Source organism: Varroa destructor, unplaced genomic scaffold, assembly GCF_002443255.2.
Source record: "Varroa destructor unplaced genomic scaffold, Vdes_3.0 BEIS01000001.1, whole genome shotgun sequence".
Taxonomy (NCBI): Eukaryota; Metazoa; Arthropoda; class Arachnida; order Mesostigmata; family Varroidae; genus Varroa; species Varroa destructor.
In genome coordinates, this window is record NW_019211454.1 from 69,170,385 (window position 1) to 69,189,119 (window position 18,735).

The 18,735-nt window shown below is 44.3% G+C and overlaps 1 protein-coding gene across 4 annotated transcripts in view; it reads right to left on the reverse strand.

Annotated features, from left to right (window-relative positions):
• The window catches only part of LOC111248207 (uncharacterized), a 69,225-nt gene extending 54,573 nt beyond the window's left edge, over window positions 1-14,652 (reverse strand). Inside the window, exon 1 of one of the 4 annotated variants that reach the window (XM_022800126.2) lies at window positions 13,377-14,651. In XM_022800126.2, coding sequence (XP_022655861.1) covers window positions 13,377-13,704 — 328 coding nt within the window. In that variant the 5' untranslated portion in view covers window positions 13,705-14,651. Of the gene's footprint in view, window positions 1-7,874; window positions 8,151-13,376 lie in introns of those variants that run through there. The other 3 variants (XM_086989544.1, XM_086989550.1, XM_086989558.1) reach the window with 3 other exon arrangements.
• Between the last annotated feature and the right edge of the window lie 4,083 nt (window positions 14,653-18,735).

Genomic DNA, 18,735 nt, shown 5'->3' on the forward strand with positions numbered 1-18,735 from the left:
CAAACGAAATTATCGTTTTTATGTGCTCCAATTGTACCCGTTTGGCGTCGTTCAACAGGGTCGTACTATTTTTGATACTAATCCGTGTATGGCGCTGCTGTTATCGTTAGTGACTTGATCGATGTAATAGCGGGTTAATTCGAAATTGCTGGTACCTCCATCGGGGCCCATCTTCAATATGACGCTGGCTGCGGTTCCAAGGAAGTGGCGACATCAAATACGTATTTAGCTTTGTTCTCTTCTAGGCCCTTTAGAGGCAACATGAATGACACAAGATAGAAAAAGATTAAGGAGCGGGAAAATGACGCCCTCTCTACTAGTGAATGGTAACACGAAGGATGCAATCGACGATTTCGCTGGTCCTCTATGGTGAGATGTTCGTCTATGGCACAGACAAATTATGTACCACCAAGAACTAGCAACGGAACGCCCGAAACATACTAATAGTGCGTTGAAGTGGCTAGCGTTCGGCATCTAAGAACATTACATCGATTTCGGTTCCAGTTCATTTAAGATTTCTTCATAAATGTTATCCGTTGACTTTTATAAAATAACATGCTGTATCGCCTCCAGCCTTACGATATCGATTATTTCAGTGACTCAAAAAGGATACCTTTTACCCTTTATATCGAAGGGTAATTCTATTGGGTTACTAGAAAGTTGACTGTGTATACTGGAAGCTCTGCATTATGAGTTGAACCTCCGTCGTAAGTTTAGCTATAGACTAACCTTACCCCTAATAGACTATGGAACACAAGGTCGAGCCTCACAAAATTGTCATCCTAGACATATAGTTGAATGATAGAATGGAACAAAATAACTAGATTAAAAATATAGATCTGTATATGTATTTTTAGAGATAATATATATATATACTACAATCCCATCTCCTGTCACTAATGTGTTATTTTAGTTCATGGCCGTTTGTAGGCCATCCCATAGCAGTAGGTTCTCACCAACCTCTTTCCTCCTTCCTGGCGGCCAAAGTTGTCGATTCGTTGTTCGCTAAGTTGAGACGGTGATGCCATAAATCTCTATACTATCTCAATAGCGCTTGTCAGATCTGTTCCCTTTTCATCCTTCGCTGTTAAGGCAAACACATTTGTGAAGAATACACTTGTTATCCCTATATTCAAATCGGTCCTTATCTGAGATCGCAGGTAACTGACTAGTCGTCAGTGGTATAGCTATTTAGACGTCGTGGTACGTTTCAGGTCGTTTACCGCTTTTCGAGGCGACCTTGGCTGTTTGCAATACCGTATAGATGTATGTATGTATTTGTGGCTCTCTGCGTGTGACGTTTCTACGCTTTTCCTTCAGGACGGCAACAGCGGCTGTTGTCGAATGAATTATTACTACAAGGTGAGTAACACGACCAGGCCAAACAGGCCGACGCTTCGGGGTCTGTTCGCCACTACAAAGGGCATACACAACACCGTAAGCGATTCGAATTGATCAGTAATAGACAAAATCGCGAGTTGTCCTAGTTGAAATTGTGTGTATTTATATGGGCAAGCCGTGTTGCCGCCGCCATGACGATTACTTAGCAGAAGTAGTAATAACTAATGTAGTGATTTATGACGCGACGTTCGGGAAGTCCGCCAAGAGTTGGACCACAGCTCCGCTGTTTAGACCAAGACAGCATATCTCCCAGGCTTTCACTTTTTTCGGTGTTATTTTTGCTCTGATAGCAAACAGACACTGATAACGATATCGACTATGAACATCTAATCCATGTTGTACTACCTAAAAATCGACAAAGTAGCGAATATAGTAATAGCTATCTATCAGATACGCTGAGAAATAGCTGGACCACGTATCGGCCCCCTGAAACAAACCAGCGTCGCTATTTGCACTGCAGTAAAAATTAACCACGAATAAAGCAAGATGAACGACAGTGCTGGGTAGCAATGAGCTTGACACAGAGTCACCATCTTGGAAACAACCAGTAAACTTATGTCGAGCGTAGAGGTAAAGCGCTTCTACAAGTATAATTGACAGATTTCGCCCGACCACAACGAATAATAGCTAAATTGACTCCGTTTCTATGGTTCTACATTTAAACCGCAAATGTGGGGTGAATTGTAGTTTATCTTGTAAGTAGTTAAAGAATCAATGTTGAATTGGCTGGACGAAGCATAGATTTATCTAGCAACTTTTTAGTAACTTAATTCATAATTAATTACTATGGAACTCGGCAATAGTTTTCTCAATCATTGATTATGTGTAGTTCAAAAATTATTATCTAGCCGCTGTATCTAGGAAAACATTAAAGTGCTGACTATTTGAAAAATATCTGGATGGCCTTTACATGTTCTTTCCCTTTACCCTGCCAACAATAATTCTTCAAGCAATCAATAGTCCAGGAAGGAACTTTCTTAGCATTTACTGACAAGTCAAATAATATATTACAACTTGTGTCAGTCACACATATCCGCTGTCAGTACATATTGAATCTAACATTATCGTTAACATGAACGCCAAATAGCATGGCATCGATATCGTAACAAGACTGAAAGAGGTCAGAAGTATATTTCACAACGATAAACTTTGTGGTCGGCTATGTCTTTCTCTAAAACTTGACCTGCTAGTTCGGCATCCTCTGTTTGACGAGAATCCACAGCACGAGGCAGACAAAGATGATGTTCCTTATCCTTGTTTTGTGAGTGGCTAGACGCAAAAAGAGCAGCATCAGTGGCGGCGTGGGAGGGCTTTGGCCCCCTATCAGCCAGCTGTTCTGCTGTTAAGCTACAAACACCGATCCCCAAGCAGATGGCGAGAAGAGGCGACTCGGCCGAGTGGAGAAATGAGCCGAATCCGATACGAACATCTGATCCGGCCCGTTGTACGGTTGGGACATGGCAAGCTATGTCAGAGGACGACCGAATCCTATTAGTGGTCGGCACAGGGCGCGCGAGGCTGCGTAAGACACCCGCAGGACAAGGGTAGGACCGAGACGCAGAGACGTCCGACTGTCGCTAGTGCTGCGATGTTTCTGCTATCCGATCTAAGCCGACGCGACATTTGCACTGTCGGCGACCACGGGTCGTCGCAGGCATCGTACATGCGTCTTCTCTCAGTACGATAGCGTAGGAAAAGAACTAAGGCCATAGAATGAGCAAGAAGAACACGCCTCAGCAACAACGAAGATAACGAGGAGCTGCGTCAATTGGGCTCAGTTAAGTGAGGCGTGTTTGCAATATCCAGAAGGGTCTAAACGTCCCGCCAATCTTGCTGACCGACGGAGAGAAAGTCTATGCAATAGCAATCCTTTGTATAACACATAGTAGGGACAGTCTACGACAAAGCAGGTCGAGGCTTGCGGGAAAAGAACTGATGACGTTAATGCTGATCCGGACGTGAGCGTTGTTATAACAAAATGAGACAAAACCACGAATAACGCAGTAGGGCAGTACGAAGGTATTTTTACATAATGCCTAATTTTGAATTGAGTTGATGTTAATCTTTTAGAGAATAGAACAGTAACATCAGTTTATTCAGTATATTGTTTCCTATAACAAAACTAGGGTTTATAATTGTACTAAACTATTCCTTCTGTCAGTGAGCATTTACAAACGGCAACTTAAGACACTCTGAAAAAACAGGACCAAGTCGATAAGATAATATGAGCCTGTACTATATCATAAAAACGTCATGTGTTCCTCGTTCTCGTGGGGTGCGGCACTGTACCATGCCGTACCTTATAATCATGTAATTAAAACCAATAATACACGTATGATTTTGGAGAAACGGCAATATCTGTATGAAATGGCAGGCACTCTTTGTTTCAATGCTTCGTTAAGATTATTCGCGATGTATTTGGCGAGTGTTGCCACTGACCAGCATTGAGTTGGTGAAACTACCGGCCAGGAACTTGGTTGGGGCCGACAAACGGCCGCTGGGAATTGGAGAGAAGATTGGGAAGAGCTTGGTAGGAAAACGGGAGCGATGCATGGAGCTGCGTTGTGGGGTCTAAGTACGATGGTATGATTCGCAATAGTGAGGCTATTGCGGACTGACTGGCAGGAAAATGGTCTGGCTGCTGCCTGAGTCCTCTGAGTCCTTGGTGCGGCCTGAGTCCTTGGCGCACTCGGATGCTGGATGAGAGCCGGTCGTTGTTGCCCCCAGGCACCCAATTAATTGGGACCTCGGCAGAGACCCCTCGCCGGCCACGCCGACCGAAGGGGCAGGGCTAGAGAAGTGGCGTGCCAATGGGGACGAGGTGGGGAAGTATGGAAAACGGATTTGATGAGTTACTTCAATATCCACAGACCATCTGCAGTATATCCCACAGGGCAACGGTTATGTCTTATGTTCTTTGGACCATCTATATTCCTTATCTCCGGTCAAAATCTCCCAAACGGTTAATGGCACCACGGCCCTCAGAGCAGAATTCTAGATCTACAAAGTGCAAGTATATCGACTAGCGTTTCTGTCTTGTGTCGTGTTCGTCTGCTAAACTCTTTACGCGTCTACCTGTGCAGTAATTCATGCACATGTCTCTGAATCGCCTGTAGAATCTATGTACATGATATGGCCTACAAATAATGCAGTATCAAACTGTTACTTTTTCTTCTACCGTTTTCTGAGCATTTCTAATTTCATATGTATATCATCACGCTCTTCTATTATCGACCCTCCTTTCTCAAATCAATTCCTACCAAATTCAACGAAGCAAGTGGAGATGCAGACCGTTTTTGTTTTGTTGCCATGAGAGGCGGCAGTGGGCAGATTTACTATCAGCCTTTTCTGACGAACCTAAAGGATTCTTGGTGGGAGATGATCATTCCAGTGAGAAAAAAATTCTCGTTTTCTTTGAGACCTCTTCTGCCTCATTCTTGGCCTGTATTTTCCGCTCCATCGAAACAGTGCCTACACATAGACCTAGAACGCTGCACTATTAGTTCTGCTTCCTCCAAGATGAATTCTTTCCGAACGAGGATGCCGGTCGTCTCTTACGAGTCTTCTCTTTCCAGATTGAGCTGGATTTTCGCGATGTGCTCCCAGCCATCATTAAGCTGGCAGAAAAAGTAAAAGCTGCTGGTCCTAGCCAACTGATGTTAATACGTACCACCATCTCATAAATAAATTTCTTACGCTAAGCGGATTTAAAGCTCGGGCATAAGGTTTCCTTCCAACTAGGAAAGAAAGATAGAAAACGCGTAGAACACAGAATCAGACAAAGCATAATGGTGAGGTGGAAGTGGAAGTACTTATATAATTTTGTGTAATTTTTATGGAATCATTAGGCACGAAGGCGAAAATAGGCCGAATTCTCGTATTCCATCTTGCCCTTGTTTATAACGGGATACTAAACCTATACAAATAGCAGTTGATGTACATACAGGTTAATTCAAGTTACATATTGGCCATTCAAAGTTCGTCTCGTTTTGACTGATTGCACTAAACGGCACTGCAAATTTTTGTCCCATGACCAGCTTTTCCAGCAGCTCTTGCGCAGCGAATGCAGCTAGTACTTTGCCTGCTGATCTTATGGGTCTGTCTAGGCATAGACAGGCTTCGTTTCAGGCTGGGTAGGAGCCAGCCGTCTGTCCTACGAAATGCCTAACAACGTTGCAGGACGTAAAACCCGAAACATATACAGACAACATATAGAGATAATAGCTTGGTGACTTAGTCATGATGAATATTCTTCATTCTTCTTTCTTGCCTGCTGATCTTGAAAACTCGTGGTGGTCTGGGTCCAGCTTTGTGTGTAAAAGTGTTTGGAGCCGTGCTAGGAACTAGCCCTTTCAAATAATGCCTAGGGGTTTAAGTACCGGACCCAAAATGCGAAAAATTCAAAAATAATATTTTATCGTTCATTTATGTGAAAATCATTCCCTCCGTTCGCCCTCCCGATAATTTTTTAAGAAGAAACATATTTCGAGTTGTTTAAAGTAATACTGAAAAGCAGTACTGGGAACTAAAAAACCTGTAACATTTATTTGACGAACAACTGAGGTATGGAAATTATTCCCAGATTACTTCAGTAGATTATTAAACTTCAGATGGTACTAGTCAGAAATATTGGATAATAATCTGACTTCAGTAATCCTGTAACAAAAATGTGTAACTGCCGCTTCTGGAGCTCCCGCCCACTTTCTTTCTCCTCAGAATTCCTGAGAATCTCTCAATAAAGCTTGTTCGTGGATGTTAGTATTGTTTTTATTATCTAGTCATATTAACAATTAGCGTTCTACTATTCATGTGCTCTTTTGACTGCCTCTTACGCAAGATCAGTTCCATAGTTTGTACCTTATCAAAAACAGTAAACTGGTCGTACCCTCTCAACAGGTTTCTCTGACAATAACAAGTCAATTTATAATTAGGTGTGTATTTGCTCCCATTGTTATTGAATCGGACGATATGAGCTCCCGAAGATTTGGTGGCGTGTTTCAACATCAAAAGCTTTCAGCGAACGCCGAAGTTTGTGATTTTTGTGGACGTGGCATGCGTATACCCCTTTTTGTATGCCTGGGATATTCAGCGCGTCAGCTTTCGGCGCCCTTAGCGGCCCCGGGGGAAATATGTGAGACTCTTCTTGTGCTTCATGAAACACTAACCGACCGCCCGCTTTCTGTGCCGCTACTACTACTCACTCACTCAGAAAGGAGCCTGGGACGAATCTTCCACAGGAGCGTACGAGTAGCTAGGTCAGACATACGTCGGTTGGTAGAGGCTTTCAGTTTCAGGAGAACCTATTCTTTGTGATGGTGGTACACTGCCGCCTTCGAGACAAGACGAAACGGGAGCGCGGCTCTGTGTGCGTCGCAACCAATTGACCCTACTTTGCTATGCACCCTCTTCGACGGAACGGCGTACTACTGCTGCTACAGTAGCAGCTAGTAGAGGAGGGCCCAGCTACTAGATGGCATTTCAGGAATAGGGCTTTTCAACCCTTCCTCAACGTCTTTGGCAACGATAGATGCCCTACTAGCGTCTTTGGCTTTGGCTTTGCTCTCGACAACATGCAAGTGGCTGGGGCTGCAGGGGCGGCCCCAAACGAGCGCTTCGCTCCGGCCATTGGGGGTGCCGATGGAGTACACATTTGCCAAAATGGTTTTACACACTTAAAATGGAGACAAAGGGGTTGGTTGTCCGCATACGCAGGGGTTCATTCATTCATTCATTCAATGAAATGATGCCCGGCTTCTTTCGTTCCTCGGTTCCCTATTGCAGGCCTCCGTTTAGCTGTACCTCCCAGCTTCATCGAGTTTGAAGGCAAGTCACACTTCATACGGGCGCAAAATTATTTCTCATCATACACACACACACACAACCACACACTCACACAAACACACACACACGCTCTCACCCTATGGAAGATGATCACCTCCGGGGAATTGGGGTTGTTATTTTGTTATATACCTCAATCCAACAATAATTGTGTCTGCAGGAGTAACAGCGGTAAACAAGAATTTAGCCGACATAACATTGGCTCTTTTTCAAATTCCCGAAAGGCCGATTTTAGAATACTTCGCCGGGTAGAGACCAGGTAGTAAATAATGATGCGTTACCCAATCCAGTCATAATTTGTTTGGTTGTACCGCCAACCTTCTATATGTGCTTACTCCGAGGTAATCGGAACACAGCTCTTCGGATAAAGAAGCTTCGATAAATCGGATATCAGAGTTCTACCGGAACTTTGACATTTAATTTGATATATCCATTCCTATTTGCGGAGTCTTATCATACACACATTGTTATTAGCTGAAGTCAATCAGAATCGATACAAATTCCAGCCAGCCTTGTAACGCTTGGAAAGACTTTCTAGCCAAATAATGCAAGTTGGCTTCTCAAACTGAGATAATTAAATGTCTAACATCAGCCTAAAACAATATTTTCTATTTTAGTGCGCCTTTTGAATATACCTGGAAATGTGGTCATTGTAGTAAGGAGGGCTTCTGAGAGATTTCAGCCCAGTTCAATGCGATATGAGCGGTTTAACGTATTCTTACATTCACACAGAATTATTAACTTTCCCGTTTTACATACGTTTCGAAAATTCTATCGCACAGGTAGTAGTCGTCGTCATTATCAAAGAACCGGGATTGTTCTATCTGTAGCCACGTTTTTCTTAGATTTATTGTTGTCGAAGAATTTCGAGAAAGACACTTTTGCAGAATTTCGAATTATTCACCGCTGTGTATGAGTTATAATTCGTAATTGAATTCATGTGGAGCGCTATCTGTCAATTGACTTTTGAAGGAAATTAAGCCAAATTAGCCTCGAACAGCGTAGGCTTATACCAATAGCTCGAAATACTATGTTTGCTTAGCGGTGGATTCTTCTGTCACTAATAATAATAGTGACGTGGCGATGATGTCTAGTGTCACGTCTACATAGATCACCACATGGCGTCTGCGATCAAAATCTCATCGAGGCCCCCTATTTAAGGCGTGATTAGTTAACGTTGTTCTGTTTACAATGTCGTGAATGTCGCTAAAAAAAGAAAGCGTGCAGGTGAAGGGAGAGGTAGCAGAGGCAAAATTACGTAACCAGATAGGGTGGATAAACGCTAACTTCGAAGCAGTTAACGCTGCTTTTGATGTCATCTCGCCATGTGCTTGTGTCATAATCATTCATTTAGCGGGGCTTGCGCTTACTCCACCCCAGAGGACCTTCGAAATGACAAAAGTGCGGCACTATCCCCGCACACGAAACGAACGGCGAGTCCTATACGAAAAAGGGGAACCATGAATTGGGGTCTCAGGTGACTCAGCGAATTCGACACTACATACATCTGACGCCTTCAGAGGCATGTTTCACCTATATTCTATGACGACGCCATAGAACCCTCACAGAATCTCGAGAGTGCCATGGCAAATTTGACTTCATCATCGAGTTCACGTTCGAAACTGCACAGGCTCTACAATGTATATGCATATTTACAATATAGACAAGGAGCCGTACTAGATAATGCCTCGTGGATGCTAAAGGCCGGAGCGTGTAAAACCTGCTCCACCCAATGTGTATAGAACGAACTGGTTCAGATCGACACCTGATGGCGATAGCCTATTTGCAGGCGACCGCAACCACAAACACTATGCACGCGTAATCCATCTATCAGGTTAGGTCCTCCTTCTCAGTCTCTCTCTCTTTTCACTTCAAGTTAACTTGCAGTGCTCAGTTCCTGTCTTAGGTAAGGTTGGGCCTAATCGGCATTCTTTGGACAAAAGGTCCTACCTGAAGTCTGAGAGTGTCACTGCAATAGCCGCCAACCTTTCCCCTCCTATCGAATAAGAGGCTGAACAGCTGCAGGCCTATTGACACGGTCAATTCTTCACTCGTACGTAACTACAAAATCGAATAAGTGGCTGCTCACCAATAGGTCGGTTTGACATTCATATTCAGTGTAGCTTAGATGCACGTATCTCGCATGCTCTTCAACAGGTATTAGGCAACGCCGTGGGTATTTTTCGATTTCGGCCTTTCAGGGTCTATCCGAGGCAAATCAATGTTCCATGAACTTTTCTCAGTGGAATAAGTTATTATTACGATTATTATTACTAATTCTTTGCTTTCCACTAACACGGATTTTTTTTTAAAATTTTTTAAGTTTTCACCGTTTGTATAACAATATGGCCTCGAGTTAACTAGGCGTAGGTATGGCCTAAAAAATGTGTGTGTTCCTCTACTTTAAAGATGCGATGTTATTCAAGCCGCAGTTATAGAGCTGTTCAGATCCTATATCTTTTATAATGATAATTGAGGCAGCTGAACATCCGATTATAGGTGCCACGTCTGCTGGTTCACGAAGTATGCGATAAAATAGAGAAGGTTGTTTACAATTCAATATTTCGGTAGGTTCAACTTTCTGCTGTGCCAAAATACTGAACTTTTGATTAATGAATTACCCAGCAGTTGCTACAACCCCGTCTTCTACTGTTCCGTTGAACGTAATTAGGACTACATGTTTGTTAGCTAAATTGTAAATGAAGGAGTAAAATAGAGCAGAGGATTAGCAATGATAAAATTAAATTATTATGGCCGCTTTTACAAGACGCTTTTGATCGGAGGATCATCTCTGCTACCTTACGCGCAGACGACTAAGTAATTTCTCCGCTCATTTGATGTCCAATTGACTCTGATAAAGATGCTAATTTTTGTAGAGTTACAACTGCGTAATTGTTGTAAAAACACATAGATTGTCAAGATGATACATAAAGCTAGAACCTCGAGAGAATTATGATCAAGCTCGACAGGTGACGAAGATGTCATTTTGTACCGTAACTAACTCCCGTAACGTTTTCCCGAAAAAAAATGACTCTATTCAGTGTGTGAAGCCATCGTTTCCTTTATGCACTCCTGTTACCATGGGTTCGCCTTTCTTGTCCATATCATCCAGTTCGGCCTGCTTTAAGCAGACTATGTCGTTTGCGGTGAGCTGCCGTCATATGAAACACAGTCCTTTAAGCTAACACGATGTCCACTCGTGACTATAGTTGTCACTCTTTCCTTCGCCTATACCCAGGTCGAATCAACTTCGATCACTAGTGCTCGCCATCAGTAGCTATGCGTATATTAGGTACACTCAGCACTATGTAGGTGTATACACTTATCGTATATATATATATGTGTAAGAGAAGCGTATGGATAGGTAGATACACGTCACGGAGGTCACAGGTGCGTTCCGCGACCAGTCAAGCGTACACAAAGTACCCACTCAAACGGCTCGACGGACCCCTCACGTCCTGTCAAAGAGCACCACAACATGCGCAGGCCGAAGCCTAGAGCATACGATTTATTGTAAAAGTCATGATACACTATCATATAATGAGACAGCATCTATTACCATGCGTAAAAAACCTGAGCTATTCGTATGTTTATCAACACTTTTGACACGCACACACACATATATAGGATCATTACAAATCATTTCGTTGCATAGTTAGGGTGTGTTAGGGAAAGCTCGCAATTTTCACAAAACTATAAGATATTCATCACAGTCTTTCCGTTACATTTCATCTGAGCTCCCACTAATAGTAACTGGTATAATAATTCTGTCTCAATATTAATTTATCATGATAATTGATTGGCGCTTAGTTAGGAATTGATTTATTTCGAATTGGATTGGATTAAGTTGCTAGAACAAACCGATAATAATAATAATAATGATCACTCCTCAACGCGCTGCGCTGGAGAACCGTGAAAGACAGAGAATATTTCTATGTCAGAGGCCTAAGGTACCCCTTTACATTGTGCCCCTTTTCCTTGCTGCCGCCGTCCGCCTCGCGTATCGCCTTCCGAACGGGTATACCCAGCCCAATCAACGTCAAGAATGATTGCTATTCATGTCGCATTCGTGTTGGCCCTGGTGTACACGCCTCTTGTAGCCTGTACATCCGCTGCAAAGTCCAATTGTTGATGTATCTGCACATCTATGTTAAGTGCCGCGTACACGCATGGATAAGGAACATGTTCATCTCTAAAGACTAAGAACTCGGGGATGAGCCAAAAAAAAAGTTCGACGAATTGGTCACATCGCAGTGGTCTTGTAGAGGTTTCAGGGTGAATTCCTTAGGACGTCATCTTCACCGAAGGACGACGTGATCTCAATGACGCTGCTCATACTACTAGCAAATGATCTGTGACCGCACGGCTTGCGGCCAGAGTAGGCCAGCAAGTACGCTGGAGACTAAGCAAAGGAGCGAGCCAGTTGAATGAACTAACGACACTACACAATGTGGTAGGATAGATCAAGGGCGGTCGTCTTCTGCCCTGTCCACCTAGCACCATGTAAAGAGCTGTGGCAGATTCGCTCACAAGCGAATCAATCAATTATTTACTGCTTCCACAATAGCTACTGCCTCGGCAACGAATATTATTACCGGCTCCTATTGTCCCAGCTGTTGCTACTAGCTATTCCTGCCGACAATGCCCAAAATGGTATAGGGAAAACTCGCAAGGCATCTCTGCAAACAAGGTACCGGAGCGAATTCGACGGAAACGTAGTCACCCTGCGTTCAAGGGGATCTAGAAACGTTTAGGTGAAGAAAAAAACATGATAGTTATAGCCAGTCGATCTTTGGAGCTTAGATACCCCTTTCCCGCCCCGCCGTTTTGGGTTATGTACGTAGGATATATTAAGATACCAATTTTCTATCAGTGTGCATGATTGACCGGCGCAATGGAAATTGGCGAATGGTATGTCATTATTGTAACGCTGATTTGCGCATGCTCCGTATATACTAGTTGACATAATTATTAACGTCATCTTGAAGCACCCCAGTTCTTCACAAATGTCCGTCTTGTACGCGACATATTTTGCTCACGGCTATTTGAAAAACGTACAGGCCTAGAAGTAAAAGCATACATAGACAACGAATATTCAAAATGGTTACTAGCAGACGATCTATTGAAAAGGAAACACTTCTAGGAGAATATCAATAGCCATGCCGATTTACTAAAAATGTTTCATGAATAATTCGGAGCTTGAATGATATGCGTTTAATAAAACTAGTTAGATATAATAATGAACTTAAGTTATCATTAACAATAGAAAATCTGTCTTTTTTAAGAATAAGCTTACATGAAGTTAACGGACGAAGCTTACAAGAACAGATACCAGGATTAGGTCAGTATTTTTTTTTCTAGGATGGCACTCAAGTTACAGTGTCCCACTAGGACTGATGTAACTGTGCTCGCATACAATGCGCTAGTAAAGTGAGAATCATTGAATTTTATACTTCCCGGATAATAATCCTTAAATACTGTAATTAACTTATCTTGGCTGCGACTATATTTCATTTTAGAAATACCTTTTGCGAACTGCGTATCGCCTTTTGCTGTATCGCTTTGCGCGTCTCTATGGATAGTTACTTCGAGCATTTACTTTTAAAGCTAAGTTACAGTCAGTTTCAGCTCGGAAAGTTTAAGTTTATTCCTCTAATACAGGGGTATGTTGCGAAAGAGCATTACAATGATAGGTTTACAGTCGTTTGAAGGACGTCCTGTACGGACACTGGTTATGCGCTAAAAAAAGAAAAAAGTGGATATTAATTACAAAATCTGCGACTCTGCAGGTCTATAGATTCTATCTATTTGCTTATCTCGGTATAGATCCATATGGGTCGACTATCGAAAACGATTATATTCATATATATATATACGTAGTTGGTATGATATGACGAACGTCCCAAATGCTATTAAATCAAATGGAGGTATCGAGCACGTTTAACGAAAAGTTATCGTTAAAGTTGTCGACGAAGGTACACTTCAAGCTGTAAGCAGCATATGATCGGCTGTGTTTGTAAACACGGGAAGACCTTATGCAATATACACAGTTGAAACTGGCAGGCATTACCTTGTAACTAATTAAACTAATGAATAATGTCAACAATCTCACTTCATCGACAGACTCAGTGACTCACCGGTGTTGCTTCGCCTACTGCTGCTGCTGTGGATATGAGAGTGATGATGATGGTGATTGTGGTGATGTCGATGCGGAGTCGTTAAAGCTTGAGTAGGTGGCTGAGCTGACACTGCCATTGGCGTTGCAGCTGTTGTTGCCGTCGTCGTCGTCTTCGTTGTTGTTGTCGTCGTCGTCATAGACACGGGATGTAGGCGGGGTGTCACTAACCGGAACGCGCTTCCCCCCGCTGTTGTTTCATCACTGCCGCCACCGTCTCCTCCACCGCTTGCAGATGTTGAACCCGCTGAATCGTCAGCTGTTTCACCGACTCCGTCCAACGAAGTCATTTTGTTGTGATCGTGTCTGGCTGTTGTTACTGTCGCTGACCGAACGTTCAGCCACTTCTGCTTCAAAGACGCTGTGAGAACAACGTGGGCGACAAGCACAAGACGGTTGTATGGGACACCGATTGATGGCACAGAGCGTGATGTCTGCTACGCATCCCTCCGCGCCACGGACGAGGGTGCTACGGAGTGCGCATCTCCTTTTCCCGTATTCGATCTTATAACTTACCTCCTGTCAACTAGATCTGCTACAACTTCCTTGTTTGCCAGTGCCGAACGCCTGATCCCGTTCTATTATTTCTATCTTCGTATAGTTTTGCACTTATCTCTTGATGACCTTTGTTGTTTACTCGATCTTCGGCGCCACTTTTACTCTCACCACTTACTCAGTTCCCTACTCAACGTACCTATTCACATGCAACACATATTGGAGCTAACTGACAACAACATCGATTGACGGCCTCTGTGGAATAAATTTTTGCGAGCGGAACGCTGTCCGCTCTTAGGCAGTGGATAATCACAGATGGAAGGGCACCATCAATAAACGCCGCTGTCGCCACCTGTCTTCTAGTTTACACGAACGAAGGGCGGGCGTCCGTTACCGTGTCGTATTGTCCTTGTAGAGCTGGATGGCTGGATGGCTGGCTTGCTCGCATGTGAATGCACTTCACTGGACAACGGCTTAAGCATGCGGCGATCGAAACGTCAACTTGGACTTCTTAATAACAACCGCCTTTTTCCCGGGTAGTTTATGTCAGATGCGGCCTTTTCACTGCTGTCCTGCGCCGTCTTGTCCGCGCGGCGCCGGGGCCTGCCGGGGAGGCGTGCGCTTCGAGCCAGGGCCTAGTTTCGAGTGTACTATAATGATAACTATAGGATGACAAAAAGTTTATTTTTTCGTCTTATTGTCATAGACAGCGGCGGTAGCTGGTTGGATGCTGCTGCTGCTGCTGCCAGTGATCGTCATCTTCTCGGCAGTTGCTGGAGGAGAGTCGCGGAGAGCGCACTGCTCTGAGGCTCCGCCTCGTTCGATCGAGGCCGCTCTCGGCCAATCGGTGGACGCCTTCCTAACCGCAGTCGGGCCAATCCGGGCGGCGCAAGCTCGGCTAAACCCGGCGCCACCTGGTACCCAAACGAACTAGACGAGAGCGGAACGTCAGCTACGACCGGACAGGACCAAGGCGAAGCCGGACTGGCTGGCCTGCCTGCCGGTCGGCCGGGAAGGGCCATCGTTCGCTCGCTCGCTCGGTCGCTCAGAATTGCGAACCCGGCCACCCCACACTCCAGCCGTATATCCTACACAGCCTCAGCTGCTGCTCTACGCAAATGCCTCAGCTTGGAGAGGCCCTGACCAGTGGCAGCGGCAACGCTGCCAACAGTAGCGGTGGCCGCCCCTTTCACCGGTTTTACACTTTGCGTGTTCGTCGTCTTACTGGCACGAAAACGTGAAAGAGAGACGGAGCGGAAGCCCTGCAGGCCTCAGACCCCAACAGCCCCGATACCGTTCCCCTATCCCTCGACTTGGCCGCTGGGCAGCACTATCAATGCTCACCATTGCGGCTGCTGCCATCACTGCCGTTGCTCTCATCTCGGCTCAGCTTTTGTCCATCTGCGTCCATCTCCCTAGACGCTTCTGGGCTTGCTATCCTGCGTGCGCGACTCCTTCTTCGCCGCCCTCCTTCCTCTCCTTTTTCGTTCATTCCTTCCATCGTCGCTCTCCTATTCGCTGTCGCTGTGCTCTCTCTTGCGCTGCTCTGGGTCCCGCTGGGGCCAGACCCCGCTCGTATCCCTCCATCTGTGCAGTTAGCTGCAGGCGGACTCTCGACCGTTAGCTCTTTGTCGGTTGCTTGCTTGTTGGGGCAGTCGCGAATAGTTGCAGAGAAAAAAAGGGGCACAGTCGCTAGCGTATAACAACCGCGTATCCTCCGCCATGGTATCGAAGCCAAGCGGGAAAGATCCCCGCACTTTGCCGAGATACTTCCAGCTTGCATCATGGATGGATCACCATCGCTCGGAGCTTGCTTGCTTGCCAGAGTGGATAGCAACTGATTAAAAAATCCTCTTCCACCAACCAGAGCCTGTGTCTAGCAACATCTCTGCCCTGCCGCAGCCATTAGTCACTTCGACTAAACGATCTAGGTTCTACATATTATATATAAACTGACAAGTATTTCACCGACGAACATTTGTCCCACTGTCGCTGTTTCATAAATCGCCATATAAGCGATAATAAAAATGTAGGAATAGAAAACGTTTTTAGAAACAACGTACGGTTGCGCAATCTGTAAGCAATGGTGGCTTTTTCAATAGCTGCCATAGATTGAAGTAACTATTTTTTAACTTGATTAAGAGACGGCTAATATTGAAACGATTCGCGTGCATCAAGGCCTGCAATTAACTACTAGGTTGTATGTTGCAGTACATTGCTACGCTTATTGAAACTATTATAGGTAGACCGAAACCAACCAGAATCAGTGTTAGCTTTCGGTCAGAGGCGGTAGTACTTCGCAACAGAATGTTCTACAACATAGCGATAACTGCAATCAGGCGGCTTTTGGGATTACTAGTTATGCACGGTGTTAATCGTACTGTATATGTTCTATTAAAATATTTCGTTTTTTTTTTTTCAGAAAGGAAACAAGGCTTCCCCCACTAGCCTTAGTGATGTAGTTACACAATTGCTTGTGCGTCATATTCTACATAACTGCTTGAAGTGTTTAATGTTCAATCGGGAAAACCACAGGCGCACACGTAAGTGTGTAGCCTTACTGCTTCGTTGATATGCATCAAATGAACGTTTATATCTGTACTCTGGCGTGCGTGCCTCAACCCGACTGAAGCCGTTACCAACAACGAGGCTGTAGTTTGTTTGGTCTTTGCGTACATTAAGGATATTGGTCATCCTTCCGTGCTCTTAAAACAAACGGGACTATACAGAAAAGTGTCATATTTTACATATGTGATACGTAATATCAATTAAATTACGGATAGATGCGAGCTTATTGCATTCTCAGATAGCTGTCTCTTTTGATACGATGCGATCACTCAATTAACTGAGTGTACCACAGCTAAACGAACTCGCCATTCTAAACAAAGGTGATGATGGATGGAAGAAAGTTGTCGACCATTCGTCTCGGCGGTACCATCGATTGAGCTTCACGTTTGTCGCGGCTTCAATCAAACAAAAAGTTTGTTGGATCAACCTCCCGGAAGAGCTGTGTACGGTGTTTGAATAGAGCAGCAGCATTAGTCCCACCTCGAGCCTTGTTCCTCACTCGTAATTCCAAGACTATATCACAGTTTATGAAATTGGACGACATATTTTGGGAGAGCATCGCGAATTTTTACTGGATTCAATCAACGTGCATGGGGGCCAACAACCCACTATGTATGAGGGGAGGCTCTACGAGATGAATCATAAGACTTCGAAAAGATATTTCTCTGAGTTACCTATGAGTTTTAAATGAGCTTCAAAATGATTTAGGCCTTAGAATTATATACAGAAAAATTTAGCAACACATTTCCTACCTCTTCTTAGCTAACACGAAACCTTTTGATCATGACACTTCCTTTTAAATAGTCACATCGTTTCCGTCCAATATAATCTAATACATTTGATCTGAAGTAAAAGAATCGTGGATTTGCATTGAAACACATTGACTATGGACCGCCCTAACACAATGACCTTGTGGCTATCTAGAGTATTAACAAATCGCCGCCAGCTGCTTGTTCATTGTACGTTAAGTTAAGCCGATACCAAATACAAGCCGCAAGATGTCGCCAGCGTCGCTAAAAAACGCCGTCTGTATTTGAAAAAAGAAGAAACTTTCATGTGTCTAGAGATAAATACGTACGCCTATCTATTGGGTACGCGCAGTTGTATCTAAAAAAAGTACTTCCCGTCGATGGAAAAGAAACACGTTGGAGGGCAATATTTATTCACAAAGCATAGCATATGGAGGAAGCAACAAAGGGTCTGCCACGAGAAGCTGCGGCAGTGAGGAAGGTTCACCAAAAAGAAGCACCTCGGACTATTGTGACGCATACAGGACACGGTGTCCTGTCATTGTCTGGCTTTTCATGGTAATATGCCCTCTATTTCTGTTCTTCTCGTCTGTCCTGCTTTCTTCTCCCTGCTCGCCGATGTAGCGCTAGATGGATCATCTGTCCTACGTCCGGGTCCTGAACTACAAGTTTTTCCGCTGTTCGATTAATCAGCACCCCGACTCCGTCCGGCGCTAGTTCTATCTCTCTTCCTTTCCCTCTCTTTCGCTTTGCTTCTGCTCAATCTTATTCTTTGTGAAACGTCGAGTCTACAGCAGCAGCGATGGCGATGACAGCGGTAGTGGTACCGCCGTCCGTGTCACCTTGATCTTATTCGTAACTTGCCCCCTACACTCTCTGCTCCCACCGATCGACCCCGAAGAGCTACAGATTCAGAGCGCGCATTTTGCTAAGTGCCCAGTAGCGCATCAGCAATGCTCCCACCCCGTATGGCTAATAGTCCGTCCCTGAAAGGAGTTACGTCCATCGTTACTTGTTCTAAATAACAGCACCGTCTAGACTGCTCTGCATTTATTGATGCTTTGTCTTCCATTCCGACCCATGACAACAGCTAAAGTAACAATAGAAAGAACGGCAGAAGAATGTTGGCTTCTTTTAATACTACGCTGCCCCTCTATGAAGTGTGAAATGTATAAAAACACGATCAAGGGACAAAGCATCTCAGATGATGAACACGTGTATTCCGATCTCGGAACAGAGGTAACCATGGGCAACGAACATGTATCCATAAAAGCAGAGTCATGAAGTTTCAGTCCAGCTGAAAACGTTAAAGTTCCTTGGCCGTATTTAGGTGAAAGAAAAAAGGTAGCTTTGGACAAGCGTCGTCAGAGCCGTCTGTCGATAGTTTTGGTTTGGCCAATGAGACGAAACACTATGCTTGATCAATGCTTTTAATGAATGAGTCATCAAGGGATCAAAGTGAACGCAGCTAATTGTATGAGTTTGCAAAATTCTAGTCAAAAACATGAA